The 12,352-nt window shown below is 34.2% G+C and overlaps 2 protein-coding genes across 4 annotated transcripts; one reads left to right on the plus strand and one right to left on the minus strand.

The window, feature by feature from the left end:
• Positions 1-604: 604 nt before the first annotated feature.
• On the plus strand, positions 605-4,304 carry LOC132172754 (uncharacterized). 3 transcript variants are annotated; one of them, XM_059584319.1, is made up of 4 exons: positions 605-729; positions 985-1,429; positions 2,441-2,491; positions 3,700-4,304. In XM_059584319.1, exons 2-4 carry the CDS (start codon positions 1,049-1,051, stop codon positions 3,853-3,855), a joined length of 588 nt encoding a protein of 195 aa, XP_059440302.1. In that variant the 5' UTR covers positions 605-729; positions 985-1,048; the 3' UTR covers positions 3,856-4,304. The 3 variants fall into 3 exon arrangements, with proteins under 3 accessions (XP_059440302.1, XP_059440301.1, XP_059440303.1); XM_059584318.1 differs by having other exon boundaries at positions 1,021-1,429; XM_059584320.1 differs by having other exon boundaries at positions 1,021-1,429; positions 3,742-4,304.
• Positions 4,305-8,763: 4,459 nt separating this feature from the next.
• LOC132169212 (receptor-like protein EIX1) lies at positions 8,764-11,643 on the minus strand. The gene has a single exon (XM_059580282.1). The coding sequence runs from the start codon at positions 11,641-11,643 to the stop codon at positions 8,764-8,766; it is 2,880 nt and encodes a 959-aa protein (XP_059436265.1).
• Positions 11,644-12,352: the final 709 nt, after the last annotated feature.

A 12,352-nucleotide genomic window follows, 5' to 3' on the forward strand; every position in this document is an offset into this window, starting at 1 on the left:
TCAATATATGGCTTGCATGGGCCATAAGCCCATACTGTTAAACGGATTAGATCGTCTTTATCTCACTTGAACTTTAGAGTAATCATGGTCAAAATTTACTTTGTCCCATCTAATAGTTTATAAGTGTCAAATTATTTAAAAATCTTAAATGACATGGTAATTTATCTACTACCATTAACAACACGAATAATGTTAGATACTATCTTTTTATCTAATAATTGTTTAATAATGTCGATATAACACTTTCAACCAACAATCAAATTTTATTTTTTTATTTTTTTATTTTATTTAACAAAGATTAATCCCAAAATTAATTAAGAGTGTCACATAAAAATTGTTAGACAATTGTTTCTGACATTTCTCTTAACCTCATATAGAATGTCAATTGTCAAGTACGCGGAATTTGACAAAAGACAGCTAGAAAACATGTGACTATCGAGAGCAACCTAAGCGTATGATATGCCAACGAGCGGATGACCTTAAATTACAACAAATTAAAGCCCAATATTGATCACAGTAGAGTAAAGAACGGGGCCAAAATAAGAGGGATCAGTTTCTACTCATTAAAAAGAGAAAAAAAATCGGCTTTGGTTGTCATTTCTTCCTGAAGTAGTTCCCATCGTAGATAAAGAGAGTGGCAGAGAGAACGCAGTTAACTGCCAAGAGACAGAATATGAAGTAGAGACTATAAAGTTGAAAAGGCCCAACCTTTCTCCAATCTAATTCGAGGTACGATGCTATCTATATTGTCACGAATTCCTGTAATTGTTGCTCTAAATTACTTGTGTTTTCGTCAAATCAATCTTGTATCTTGGAACCCTTTCCTTATTTCTTCTGTCCTATGTTTCACTTTTGCAGACTGTGTTTTTCCTATATTCAAATTTCTTATCTTTTTTCTTTTTCTTTGTGTTTCCTGAATCTGTTTTCTGGTGGTGGATGATGGGTAACCTTAAACATTGCTTGATTCCCTTGTAATATATATAGCATCAGAAAGTTCAATGATTGGTATTGTTATTATAGGTGATTTGCCCAATTCTCTGAATTCACGATGAAATCTGCACTTATAAGCACTAATTCCTTGCACCCATTTACTCCGTTTGGTGCGCATATATTCTCTAAGCCAAAGAATCCCAGTGTATTCTGCATAAAACCCATTACTTTGCCCGCCATACTCTCCTTGAAATCCCAGTCCAAGCCATCCAGATTGGTTGCGCTTTGCGCTTCCCATAACGCAAGCCCTTCGAATGCCGAACTGAAGGATCGTGGGGTGGAGGAGGTTCCGAGTGAAGACTTTGTTGAAGATGAGAATTCACAAAGCCGATGGAATGTGGAAGTGGGGAGCCCCAGTGTTCTGCCCAATGTTGTGCCGGCGGCCAAGTTGAGCTTGAGTGACCAAGCGTTCTTTCTCCTGGCCTTCATTGCTTGCACGGTATGAGGAAATGTTGTGTTTTTATTTTATTTTTATTTTTTTAATTTTTTTACTGTAATTGTGTTGCTATTCAAGCTTGTAGCATTCAATACCTTTCTGAGAAATGCTACACATACTCCCATACTCTCAGAATCTAATGGGGATTTTTAGTCACAAGTGAGGGAGTGTGAGAATAAGAGCGTGGGTAGCATTTCTCATACCTTTAATGGATTTCTTTGTTTGTTTAAGGCATGCTTGCTTTTCCCATTTGGGTTTAAGGGATCAGTTTAATTCTCCATTGCATTGGAAGTGCACATCCATGGCTTGAATGGAACTATTCAGAATAAGATGAAGCCTTTTAGGAATTCATGAAGTCACTACATTTTAAATGTTTTGTGTAGTGGTGATCGCTACAATGATAATGACTGTAACAATTAATAATAATGGCTTTTTGAAAAACTCTATCCAAAAATATAATTTAAATTTCTATTCTCGTGGAACATGCAAACAGGGTTTTAATAATTCTCACTAATCAAAATTGTAGTTAGGTGTAAGATCTCATATTCCCTAAAAAGAAAATTAATAAAAATAAAGTAAATATGGATGCTTATTGATCATTAGTAAGAGGTGACTTTTATGATAAGGAAAAGAAAGAGGAAGCCATATAGAGAAGTATGTGCTTTAGTAATGTGTATTTCCCCCTGTTCTGGTCACAAAATAGATGAAATAAAGCAAAAAAAGGATTTTTGTTGCAGCAACTGATGTTATTTGGCATTACAATAGATTGGAAACTATTTTCAATGCGTGACTTACCAAAGGAAAATATGCTATTTGTTCCCAGCTAATTAATTGATACTTACATATGTAAGAAGAATTGGCTATGATTTAAGTAGGCTGTGGTTTAAACTTGTGGAGTTATTATCTATGCTATTCTTTGCTGACAAACTTGAAGCTTGAATTTTATTGTTGACTATGATCTATACGTTAATTTCATCATTATTGATAATCATGAATTAATCTCAATGTTTGCAGAATTCTGTGGCATTCACTAGACTTATTAATGCAGCTGTCCCAACACTAAATGTAAGTAGTCTGACTTTATGTATAAGTGCAGAATTTTTTTATTATTATTATTATTATTATTATTTGGTGTCCTACTCCCAGCTCCACACGTCAGGCTTAATTCATCTCACTTAAGTCTATTACAACATTATGCTACCTGTTCTTTTGCAATATGCCTAAAATATGGATAAACCAGTGATCTATTAGTTGCAGCAATTTCTGTAAGTTCTTTTGGAAAGTGTGTTTTTTTTCTTTTATGAGCAATTGTTTCATTTCTCATGCTGTTTCAGGTAATAGCTGAAGGTTGATCCACTCCCACTCCCAAAGGCCCCCTAAAATTTTGTTATTGCTAATTGATTTAATAGCCACTAACAACTCTATGTTCGTTTGACAAAACTCTTTTGAGGGTGGTTTTTTGCTTTTTGGCTGTGAGGATATAAAGGTAATAGTTTTTTATGGTTTGAGTTGTATGGTAATGCTTACCTACCTTAACAAACGTTGCCAAACAAGCCCAGAGTCTACCTTTTTCTGTTTCCTGACTAAACATTTTCTAAAACGCATGCAATATATGGAAACATGCTGCAAATTAGTCTGATATGGAAGATAAATAAGGTCAAATCAAAAATTGTTATATTAGGCAAAGCTTGCTTGGAGCCTACCTTCAAATATTTTTCTCCTTTATATGTTTACCTAAGGAGAGGTATGACAACCTAGTTTGAGTGATTGGTGCACTTGCTGTGGGATTGGTTATATTGCTGATGTTAAAGTTAGGATGATGCTCTCTGCATAACACTAAACTGAGGTTTCTTCCTCAAAGAGTTTACAATCCAAATTTGTTCTTGTTAGATAAATGTTTTGATTATCTCTGCTGGTTAGTGTATGAGTGCATAAATTTTAGGGCCAAAACCAAGATCTATAAGTTCAAGCACTAAATTTCAGGGTTGAAATAGTATGGTTTTGGTGATTGATATCCAGATATACTACTGCCTGAGGAAAATAACGGAAAAGTTGGTTTGGGTAGGATAATGCGATGTCTAGCTTTTGTAGATATATATCTGCTGCTATGTGTGTTAAGCTTAAATCTCTTGACTTTCTCTGGCCTGGCATAAAAATGACGGTTTTCTTTTAAGATATGACAATTCTAGGTGGTCTCAAATTTTTCTCTGTAACCAATACCTCATGTTTCTATTTTCTGCATACTTGATCAAAAACTTAAACGATGTTATCAGATCCTCAATTTGCAATATACATTTCCTGGGTTGTTGTCACAGCCAACACCTATCCAATTGCAGCAATCATCACCAACCCAAGAAGAAAGCGGACACCTATCCAATTGCAGCAATCATCACCAACCCAAGAAGAAAGCCGACCCGATGGATCTCTAAGATTGTCTTTAAAGCGAAGAAGTGCTTTCCTCTCCACCTCTAAGCATCTTAAATTTGGGCTCTTGGTACATGAAATGGATTTAATAAGTTGAAGGTAAGATGCAATTCCAAACAGAGAGAAGAAGAAAATGGGGATGAGATGAAGAGCGGACATATCGCAAACCATTCTGCCACTCAAATGCTTGTGAGGGCCTAAGACATGCATGGTGGAGTTCAAGTATTTATTCATGGCGATGACGAGAATTGGTTCGTAAAGCTAAGCAAGTACAGCTAATTAATAATCCTATTAAACGACTATAATAAAGTTAAGCAAGTAAGATGAAGTTATATATTTCGTCTCCCAAAAAAAAAAAAAAAAAATACACTTTACCCCCCAAAGTTTGGGACAATTCTCAATTCAACCTTCAATGTTTTAATTTTTACAATGCACCCTCCTCCAAACTTCCAAAATTTTGCAATTTGACCAATTTTATTTCAAACTTTCCATATTGCCCATAATTTTTTTTTTTTTTTTAGAAAAAAAAAAAGAAACAAAATTCGGGGTTGCCGTAGCCACCCCTTTGGGGGATGCATCGCAAAAATTGAAACATTGGAGTTTGAATTGAAAATCGCTCAAAAATATGAAGAGTAAAGTGTAATTTTCCTAAAAAAATAATAATAATAAATACCTAAGACTTTATAAATGCTGTCACATGACAAAACCACTGAGGACTTTCGGAGTACCTACTGCTCCCTCGAAAAATAAAAAAGAATTCACATTGGTTATGAAAGTTTGTCTAATTGTCTTATTGCAAATAATCCACTCGATCTTCGAGTCTACTACTTGGAAATTGCGTGTAAAGTTTCATATGTGCCCGTGATGTTTGCTGATAGTCAATGAAATGCAGATATGGATTTTTCTTTTTCTTTTTTATTGATTTGTTGAGGTTAAATTCGTCCAATGATTCACGTGGGGAGCCGCGTTATACTTGATGGACTAATTATTTCTACTTAAATTTGTAACATATGTGAAGTAGTCATTAAGTTTTTGAGAGATTTAATTATGTGAATTTTCTCTTATAATTGGGACTCCTATAATTTCATAAGGGTTAAATACATAATTGACATATGTGGTTTAGCTCTTTATCAAAAAAAAAAAAAAAGAAAAAAAAAAAGAAGGGAAAATGCATAGTTTTTAAAGAGCAATAAAATTGAAATTAAAAATTGAGAAAGTCAAAAGAATGTGGAAGTGGGGAGCCCAATATTCCGACGAAAGTTGTGCCGGCGGCCAAGTTGAAATTTGAAGCCTTCTTTCTCCTGGCGTTCATTGCTTGCGCGATATGAGAATTTTTTTTCATTTTTAGTGAAATTGTGTTGTTGTTCAAGTTTCAAGAAAGATGTCAATTAAATTTAAGACCCAATATGGTAAATTAAGGCATTGTCTTGTCATTCGCCAACCACTTGCTCACCATCTTAATCATTTAAATCGACAATGAGAATATCATTGTATTATATGATTACAATGCAATAAAAGAAATCATGTCTCACACAAATGTGAAATCATTCATATCATGTATATATATATAACTTTAACAAGCGAAGATTGGAGCATATATTATTATAGCAATCTGAAAAACTTAGAGTGCATATCATCTCCACCATGAGTTACTTTTATCAATCAAAGGGGAATGCTCTCGCATGGGACAACAAAGCTCTATGTGGAAACAAATTTGGTAGACGAATACACCTAACGCTGTGAAGGTATTTACGTGGAGAGCATGTCACAATGCTTTTGCCACCAAAGCAAATTTGTTTCGACGGAACATTACAGAGGATCCGTTGTGCCCCACCTGTGGAGTGGAGGTAGAAACCACGGGACATGTTTTGTGGAGCTGCTTGGCTGCGAAGAATATCTGGAGTAGATGTGGGAGTAAAATCCAAAAAAGAAGCATCGAGAATGCGAAGTTTGCCTTCATATTGGAGGAGCTCTTTCAATATTTGGGTAAGGAAGATACAGAGCCCATGGCGGTTGTGGCTAGAATGTTATGGTTTCGTTGGAATGCCCGTGCTTATGGGAAGAAGGTTAGTCCACTGTCCAGTGTAATCAGGTGTGCCACGAAGTCTCTGGAGGCATTCCAATTAGCTAACTCTTGGAAAGATGGCCAGATGGAGAGGGCGATTACAGTCTTTACAGATGACATTCGATGGGAAGCCCCTAAGAATGGGTTTGTTAAAATAAATTGGAATGCGGCTGTGGATAAGAGTAAAAGGAAGATGAGTATCGGTGTGGTTGTTAGAGATGGTAAGGGAGAGATGTTTGCGACATTGGTAGCGCCAAAAGACTACATCGTTGAGCCCGATATTATGGAGGCAGTAGTGGCTTTAAGGGCACTTAAGTTGAGTTAGGAATTGGGTTTTCACAAGGTGGTTTTGGAGGGTGACTTCCTCCAAGTAGTGCAGGCTCTTAATAAGGATAGGAAAAATTGGAGCCGTTACAGTTATCTTATGGAGGAGGCGAGGGAATTGCTTAATTGTCTACAAAACTAGAAGGTTAGACATGTTAGACGAAATCTCAATGGTGCTGCTCATAGCCTGGTGAATGAAGCATTATCCCGTAGTGTGGAACAAGTCCTTATTGACAAAGTTTCTAATTTTATTTTAGACATTATCTCTGTAGAGCGTTGTGCTTAAGTTGTTTTGATTTATATATTGCTCGATTCCTTAAAAAAATAAAGAAGGCAGAGTCTCAGATTATAAGATAAAATTGTATGTGAATGTGTTAATTAAGTCAATAATTGAAAGAGTAATGATTATATTTAATTTGAGGTCGTAATATATAATGAAAGGCACTTAATTTCCACATATCGACTACTTTATTGACTGACTAAGATAAATCCAAGAATTAATAAAGGAGTTTAATTGAAAGTTTATCACAATGTTTATAAAGACTCCATGCCTCAAGTCTTCACGCGGATTAATTTGCCTGTTAAATTCCGCATGGGACCCATGATGTCAATAATTTCCGGTGATAATCAATAAATTAAGCTTATATCCACTTTCTTGACAGACTAATTAAGAATAACTCCACTCACTAAATAAAAATAATAATAATAACTCCACTCACTTTTTGACTAACAATAAATCCAAAAAAAAAAAAAAAAAAAAATGATATAAGATAAGATGTCACATTTGGTATGTTGGTCCGTCGACTTTAGGATTTAAAGTTTGTGTGAATGCAAACACAAAGGACCCTAACTTCTTATATTAAAAATATATCAGCTGAGACTAATCTGTGATATATTATTTAATATATTTAAAAAAAGACATCGTGATAGCAACTCATGCGTGTTATATTGTCGATGTGGTACTCTTAACATCGTGAGAAACAATTAGAAAACGAAAGTCAGTCAAAAGTTTCAAAATGGAGAGACTAATTACGTACAGAAGCAGAATGTGAACAAGTGGAAATTAATTTGTTTGGACTTGGAACACAAAGTAGTTTCAGCATTAGCATTAATTACTCCTACTCTCATCCCAAACCTTCCTCCCCGAATCATCCAAATTTATTAATTAGTTGATTATTTTTTTTTTTCTATCTAAAACATTAAAGCTTAAAAAAAAAAAGAGAAAAGCTGAAAGATCGAAAATAGTCCCAAAATCATCTAAAATAGGCCGTAGAAAGAAGCTCAATGATGGTTATTTCAAAACTACCAATAAAATTAATGTCAATCTCCCCCCTAAGGACAAAAGTAACCTTCATATATAAGATTAAAAAACTTTTAAAACAATTTTTTTTTTTAAATTTTTAAAAAGAAAGTCCAATTTATAAGGATATTTTAATTTTTTTTAAAACTACAGAAAAATATAAAAATTAAGAAAAAGAAAAACCAATTTAGAAGGATAAATTTTTAATTTTTCCAATTTTTAAAATTTTTAAAAAATATATATATGAAAAAAAAAAAAAGAGCAAATTTTTTAGGGGAAAAAAAAGAAGAAAAAAACCAATTTATAAGAATATTTTTAAAATTATTTATTTACTTTTATAAGGATATTTTTGTTTTATTAAAAAAAATTAGGTCCTTTTTTTTGTCTTTTTGCGGACTTTAGGAGGACATTAATATTTGTTGGTAGGTTAGGGGGGACATTGACACGACTGGTAGTTTGGGAGATAGTGACAATAGAATGATAGTTTGAAGGGATTATATATTTTTCAATTTTTTTTTTTTTTTTGTTATTTTTAGAGTTAAATGACAATGTGTATTAAGATAAATGATACTTTGTGTATTTTGAAGTGTTTACTTTTAAGTGCTTATTCTTTGATGTGGTAGTAAAAGTATTATTGATATATCATATATATAAATTAACTGTTCAAATTTAATAATAATTTTTATTGCCAAGTCAAAGAATAAGCAGTTGAGAGTAGGGAATTGAATATGTATGTCCCATTTCATATAGAACAATAATAGATGACTTCTTCTCGTCTAAAAGTTTGGAGAAGAAGGAACTGAAACAAAGTTTTACAACTGAAACCTGGAGGTCATGCATCCACAGAGTTCATCTCGTTTTATAGCACATCATTTTTTTGAATTACAATATTAGTTTCATGCATCCACAGAGTTCATCTCGTTGCAATATTAAGAATGATGGAAATTAAGACTGCAAAATGGAAAATTAAGGCCTTGTTTTTAGCCAACCTTTTTGGCTCACCAACTTCAGAGCCATTTAAATCGAGAATAAGAGAATAACCATATGATAAATGGTTATTGGGAAATGGGATGCAAAATATCTCTCACAATTGCAAAATGATTCATATATATATATATATATGACTTTAACAAGATAAGATCGGAACATTCATTATTACAGCAACTTGAAAAACTTATAATACATAAATAATGGATATTAAGAAAACCTCCAATTCCCAAAGCTTCAACTTCTCTCTGACTTGACCTTCCGTAGCAAGCGAACAATTTTGACCATAACCAAGACAATAACCTTGTCTTTCAAATTATCAAAGCTTCGAAAGTAAGCTTGTCTCCATGATGTTTTGATAATCAATGTGCCACAAACTCCCCAAAATCCAACAATAAACCCAGTTGTCATGCTAATGTACAAGGAGAATGACTCAATGCCAGCCCTTCCATTTTCATTGGCTCCTCTGTTACTACCATTTGGTCTTACTCCAGATTTAATTTCATCCTCTAAACACTTGCTTGAAAGAGGAGGCCCACAGAGTAAAGAGTTTCCTTTGTAGATAGAAGAGTCACCAAGTGTTTGAAGTTGATTCCCATGTGGAATTTTCCCAGAGAAGTTGTTGAAAGACAAATTCAAGTTACTTAAGAAGGTCAAAGAAGACAAGCTTTCAGGGATAGGACCATAAAGCTCATTCATTGAGAGATCAAGTGTTTCTAACATGTGTAAATTCCCAATTTTTTTAGGAATTCTTCCAGTGATATAATTCATTGACAAATTCAAATTGATCAATCTTAAGAGGCTTGTAATATTAACAGGTATTTCCCCGGATAACTTGTTACTTGAAAGGTCTATAGAATAAACAAGATTAAGGACTAGATCATTATACATATATTCTCTCCCTTTAGAAACCAACAACATTTGTTCACCATTATACTTTTCTCCATATCCATCATTACTTAGGTTTCCTAAACATTGAGGGATGGCTCCCGAAAAATTATTGTGTGCAAGGTCTAGGATTTGAAGATTTGAAAGAAGACATAATTGCTGTTGTATGTCCCCATGAAACAAGTTGGACCTTAGGCTTAACCTCAATAAATATGGTGAACTTTCACCCATCCATGCAGGAAGTTTTCCAAAGAATTTGTTTTCTCCAAGATCAAGGCTTTTCAAGTTTTTGTAATTTCTAAAGAAAGAGGGAAGCTCTCCTTCGAGATGATTTTGGGGCAATGATAATACATTTAGTGAACTCATATGTCGCATTGAGTGGGGGAGTTTCCCAGATAGGGAATTGTTTCCCAAAATAAGGCCATTCAATTCCTTTAGCATTCCTATAGCATGAGGAATTCTACCAGTAATTGAATTTGATGAGAGGTCCAACCAAGACAACTTGGGCAATAACTCACTTATGTTTTTTGGAAAAGGTCCAAAAAACTTATTATTCCCGAGATATATGATGCTTAGATTACTATGAAAAAGTGGAAGTGGACCCTCTAAGTTGTTGTAACACAAATCAAAATAAGATGCTAAAGGGTGAAATTGAAAGTATGGTACCTGCCCGTGTAATTTGTTACGAGATAGACTCCAATGGGTGACATTTGGGCAAGACTTCCAAAGTCCATGCGGAATGGTGTCGAAAATGCCAGCATTGTTGAGCACAAGAAAATTGAGTTGATTTTGGGTTTTTAGCCAAGTTGGAAAGTTTGGGCCTATCTGAACCTTCTTTAAATAAATCATTTTCAGCTTAAAAGGAGGAACCCATTCCTGTTTGACATCTAAAACCAATGCCCCTTTTGCATTAACATTCGTAGACAACATAAGAGATTTTAATCGGGTGAGATTTTGAAAATGAGCTTCAGTTTGGACACCTTCCCAAGAATTCTCATTTAGGCCCAATGAAACAAGCATTGACAATTTCCCAATGCTTTTTGGAATTGTTCCATTCATTTGATTACCAAAGAGGTGAAGTTCTCGCAATGACGATAAGTTCCCATCTTCAGAGCTACTGTTGGAACATTGAGACAAGCTATCCACAAACTCAGTTATCTCCCCATTTATATTGTTGGAATACATATATAACGCTTGCAGGTTGCAAAGGTTAGCAAATGAGTTCGGAATCTTTCCAATTAAATTGTTATCACCTAAATTCAAGTCACGCAATTTGGTTAGATGTCCCAGGTCAACCGGAATAGCACCTCTAAGCAAACTGGACTCAAGTTTGATTGTTGAAAGCCCACTCACATTTGACAACCAGTGAGGTATGAAGGAGTTAAAATGGTTGTAAGAGAGATCAAAGACTGAAAGTAGTGTAAAATTGATGGAGGAAACAGAGTGAGGAAGACTAACAAGTCCACAACCAGCTAGGTGTAACTCCCGTAAGGAAGGAAGCATATTAACTGCCTGAAACCAATTTGGTACTTTCTCAAGATTTACAAAATCCATTCCAAGGTACTTAAGGGAAGGAAAACCATCAACCCATTCCTGACTTCCGACCTCCAATCTTTGAGATGAAAAGTGATAGGAGTTAATGGAAAATGAAAATGAATTGAGGTCTAGATATTGGAGCCTTGAAAGATTCCAAAGATGGGGAGGAATAACTCCAACAAACAATGAAAAAGAGAGATTGAGATACATCAAACTTTCAAGGGAACCCAAAACCTTTGGAATATTGATTCCATCAAAATTATTCAAGCTTAAGTCAAAGTAACTCAAATGCTTTAGATCGAGTAAAGAAGAACTTATCTTTCCCCCAAGGCATGACTTGTTGTAAGCTTCCATCTCTTCATTTGAAAAATCTAAATCTGGTTCAACATCATAATAAGTAAATGGCGAAAATGGGTTTCTGAGGTCAAGCTTGATGACATTTCCTGTGCTATTGTCACAGCCAACACCTATCCAGTTGCAGCAATCATCACCAACCCAAGAAAAGAGACGGCCCGATGGATCAGTAAGATTGTCTTTAAAGCGAAGAAGTGCTTCCCTCTCCACCTCTAAGCATCTTAAATTTGGGCTCTTGGTACATGAAATGGGTTTAATAACTTCAAGGTAGGATGCACTTCCAAGCAGAGAGAAGAAAAAAATGGGGATGAGATGAAGAGTGGACATAAAGCTAACCATATATTCTGCCACTGAAATGCTTGTGAGGCCTAAGAGATGCATGAGGGAGTTCAAGTATTTATTCTTGGCGATGAGAGAGGACACACTTACACGTGGCACAAATATATGGAGTAGTTTTTTTATTTTAAGTTAAACTGAAAATTCTAGAAATGCCTTTAAACTTAAAAAAAAATTAAAATAATAATAAAATCCAAGGGCCAATTTTAAATTTTTTTTTTTAAATCCTTTTTATAATAAAAAAAATAAAAAAGTTTCCTTTATATACACGTACGAAGACTAGAGTCTTCACGCGGATTGCTTAAATTCCACGTGGATCCCATAATGTCTGTTGCGGTCTATTCCGTGCACAACGATGCCAATGATTTAAAACTAATTTTAGGAGGCCACTTATGTCTTATTAGTATCTTATTAAGAATGATGTAATTATTAAAATTATCATTAAGTTTAAGATCGATCATTATTAAATTTTGGTAAAAATAATAATTTTAATAGCTACATTATTTTTAATAAAATATAAATAAGAAATAAATAGACTACTTAGAATTCTAATTTACAACTATATTCAATAAGCATACATTGGCATAACATGATGTCGGTTTAAGCCTACTTTTTTGACTGAACAACTCCATCCACACACTTTCATCCATGCCTTGCATTCGCATGCGTAAAGACTTTTTGACTAAGAATTATTCCAAAACAAAATGAAAAG

The sequence above is a fragment of the Corylus avellana genome, chromosome ca2 (genome assembly GCF_901000735.1).
Source record: "Corylus avellana chromosome ca2, CavTom2PMs-1.0".
NCBI classification, from domain to species: domain Eukaryota; kingdom Viridiplantae; phylum Streptophyta; class Magnoliopsida; order Fagales; family Betulaceae; genus Corylus; species Corylus avellana.